Raw genomic sequence first — 3600 nt, forward strand, 5'->3', positions numbered from 1 at the left:
AAGTGATTGCCAGGATTTACTTCTGAAAAATAAAGAAATGATGTAATACAAGAATACGGAGACAAATGCTGGGGTCATAATCATCTGGGTCCCTGCTCATATAGGAATTATAGGTAATGAAAGAGCAGACAAATTAGCCAAACAAGCAGTAGTCTGTCAAAATCAGAAGAAAGGGGCATTGTATAAGAAAAATAAGAAAAAAATAAAGAGTGGCAGCAGCACTGGGATCAGGAGATAAGAGGCAGACATTTACATTCCATTTAAAGCAGAGCTGGTGCTGTGAGAAGTATGGAGGGAAGCAGAAATGAGGAGACAATTATGACCAGATTAAAGGGATATTCGGTGTTAATTTAATCCATGGTCTAACACACCGTGAAACTGTGTTAGACTCCTTCTCGAAAGATAAAGTTTGCAGACCGCTAGCTAACGTAGTTTTAGCATCCTCAGAAACGACCGCACAACAACATTACATCATAGTAAATGGGTCCAAATATAAAACTGCCATCAAAAAGCCACAAATAATGCTCAGAACAGCACCAAACTTCAGCAACATTAGAAATAGGGTTCCAGCACATATTTCGAGGCATTAAACATTCGATATAGAGTTCCGCAGCTCAATGATGATCATTACTGCGGGACTCTACTGCACAAGGTTAATCGACTCACAGGGCTTTCCCACAACAAGAAAGGCTTCTCGGGTGGTGAGATCGTTTATATTTTCCGACAAATACGGCAACTATATGAAATGTTTGATGCCTCCAAATATGTGCTGGAACCCTATTTCTAATGTTGCTGTAGTTTGGTGCTGTTCTGAGCATTATTTGTGGCTTTTTAATGGCGGTTTTATATTTGGACCCATTTACTGCAATGTATTGTTGTCGTCTGGTCTGCAAACTTTATCTCTTGACACAGAAATCTGAATAATACACTTCACAATATAGGGATGCATCCAACTGGTTTTGGTGATTATTGTCTGCTACCAGAAACTGCACAATGTGTGCATGTTAATAACAGGAAATGTAGTCGAGAGGAAGGACATGTTGGAAGGAAATTAAAAGATCAGGGTTAAATGGAGCAGGCGTAAAGAATATACTGGAGTGTGGTTGAAGCAGACTAGGTAGAAGTTGCTTGGTCAGCTTCCTAATGAGAAAAGGACTCATGAGGAAAATCTGAGATGTGGAACATTGTAGGAGTTAGATTACGCCAAAGGGTGGCAGTAGTGCAACATTTAGGGTGCAGGCTGCCGGTAAAACCTAAAGAAGAGGAAGAAGCCGCAGAACTGCAAACAGTAGAAGACGGCGGAAGTAGACATGGCTCAGGAGAAAAGCATGGCGGCACCAGACCTCCTCAGAAGAGCTAAATTATTAAAACAAGGAGCAGAAGCCCGGGTTTACCGGGCAGAGTTTCTGGGAAAACCGACTATTGTGAAAGAAAGGTTCCCGAAACGCTATCGACACCCGGTGCTGGACGAGAAACTGACACACCGCAGGACGGTGCAGGAGGTCCGCTCCATACTGCGTTGCCGGAGAGCAGGCAAGTTTAACAGCAGCAGACACCTCTGCTATCTGACCTCATGCTGGACTGTCACACTTCAATTCAACTGGAACGAGAGAAGTAGTATAATGTAACTTAGCCCGCGCTAAATACGGCAAGGCGACATTTTCAAAATGTCTTGTTTTGCTTTAACATAAGAATGAAACCCAAATATAAATAACGTACAATGACATATACAGAAAAAAAATTCCTAAAATTGAATAATCTGGAACCAATCTCATATACACCACCCGCTGCCCCAAATACTTACTAGTGCACCAAGTGTGTAATTATTCAGGAACCAAACACTAGCACTGTTTCCTCCTGTTTGACTCATGTCTTTTGTAAAGGGGGCAGCGTTATATTTTTAAAGATGTATAACTTCATGAGGAACCACTGATCTTCCGGCTGATGAGGGCCACAGTCAGGGCACACAACTCTTTTAGCGCGGGTTCTTGAGGTCTGTGTACAGTAAGAATTGATGGTGTCACACTGGTTCTTAAATAACACTTAAAGCTTTAATGAGCTACTTTTGTATCTTTGGTGCCTAACATGCAGTGGCTTCAGTCTCTCCTTCATTTCCTCTTCTCCTCAGGCATATCTGCTCCTGTGGTGTATTTTGTGGACTACACCTCCCACTGTATCTTCCTGGAAGAAATCATCTGTTCCATTACAGTCCGTGACCACATTGCTTCCATTCAGCAGTGTGATACCAGTAAGGATTCTGAGCTGGAGCAGCTGGCTGAGAGGGTGGGCCAGATCCTGGCAAAAATGCATGATGAGGATGTTGTCCATGGAGACCTGACCACCTCCAACATCCTGCTGAGACGCATCACAGAGAGCGGGGAGTACGACCTGGTCCTCATTGACTTCGGCCTGAGTTACATCTCTGCACTGCCTGAAGACAAGGGGGTGGACTTGTATGTGCTGGAGAAAGCATTCCTCAGTACCCACCCCAATACAGAGGCGCTGTTTGAGAAGCTGCTGAAGAGCTACACAGCATCATCCAAGAAGTCATCAGCAGTCATTAAAAAGCTTGACGAGGTTCGTTTGAGAGGGAGGAAGAGGTCAATGGTGGGATGATGATTCATGCTGTTTACAGGGACAAGCCTCTCTGGAAATGATGTTTTTAAAACATGTTATAACACCAAAGTTGTGGTGCAAAAAGACTGAAAATCAAATGAAAATAAAAATGTTTGATAAGAAAAACAGGATGATGTTTATTCTTATGTTAAAAAAAGAACAGAAGGACTCTGTTATGACATTGACAAACCTTGAACTGTTTTAACATCTACAAAAATGTCACAGACAAAGTCATACTATCTGCCTTTTAAGGAAAACACACATCCACTTCCTCACATCCATTATTCCTAGCCCCTGCGGACATACCACCAGACAACAGAGCAGCTTCATTCCTCAAGTTGTTAGACTCCTCAAAAATCTAATTAAAAATAGCCAGTCTTCTCGCTGATGGTCTTGTTTTCTTATGTTGCCATATATAGACGGCAGTATTTAATTGAGACTGATTCATAACTGTCTCATATTGTACAAATTTGTGGAGTGCTCTTTAAGAGGTTGTGAAGGGATGGATACATTAGGCGAGTTCAAGATCAAGCAGCGCTGCCTAAATTGTGATGCATGCTGGTTAAAATGCGTCCACAATGACTTTTTTTTTTTCAGCTTTATTTATCACTTATTTCCATATATGTAGCAGTGCAGCAGTCATAGAAACAACACAACAGTAGTAATTGAAAAACAAATAAATGATACAGAAAATAAATACCAAAATATAACTAAATAAGAGAAAAAACAAAACATGCCAGGGGTCATGAACAGAGAAAAATTAAACTGAATTAAAGATATTGAAGTGGGAGCACAGTCTCAGTTTTGATAGCTTTCTTGTTCTTAGCAGAGGATACTGACTTAAAATACAACACAAATTCTTTCATAAAGACACAAAAAAGAGGTTTCACTTTGGCAAATTTACATTTGTGGATATAAAACTTTGCAAGAATTATAATGAGATTCATTAAATAAAATTATTTTTCAACTGAGATGTCACTCATT

General features: G+C 40.7%; 1 protein-coding gene across 1 annotated transcript; it reads left to right on the forward strand.

The window, feature by feature from the left end:
* Positions 1–1254: 1254 nt before the first annotated feature.
* tp53rk (TP53 regulating kinase) lies at positions 1255–2744 on the forward strand. Its single transcript, XM_030420467.1, has 2 exons — positions 1255–1533; positions 2129–2744. Exons 1-2 carry the CDS (start codon positions 1311–1313, stop codon positions 2614–2616), a joined length of 711 nt encoding a protein of 236 aa, XP_030276327.1. The 5' UTR covers positions 1255–1310; the 3' UTR covers positions 2617–2744.
* Positions 2745–3600: the final 856 nt, after the last annotated feature.

This window comes from Sparus aurata, chromosome 6 (genome assembly GCF_900880675.1).
Source record: "Sparus aurata chromosome 6, fSpaAur1.1, whole genome shotgun sequence".
Lineage (NCBI taxonomy): Eukaryota > Metazoa > Chordata > Actinopteri > Spariformes > Sparidae > Sparus > Sparus aurata.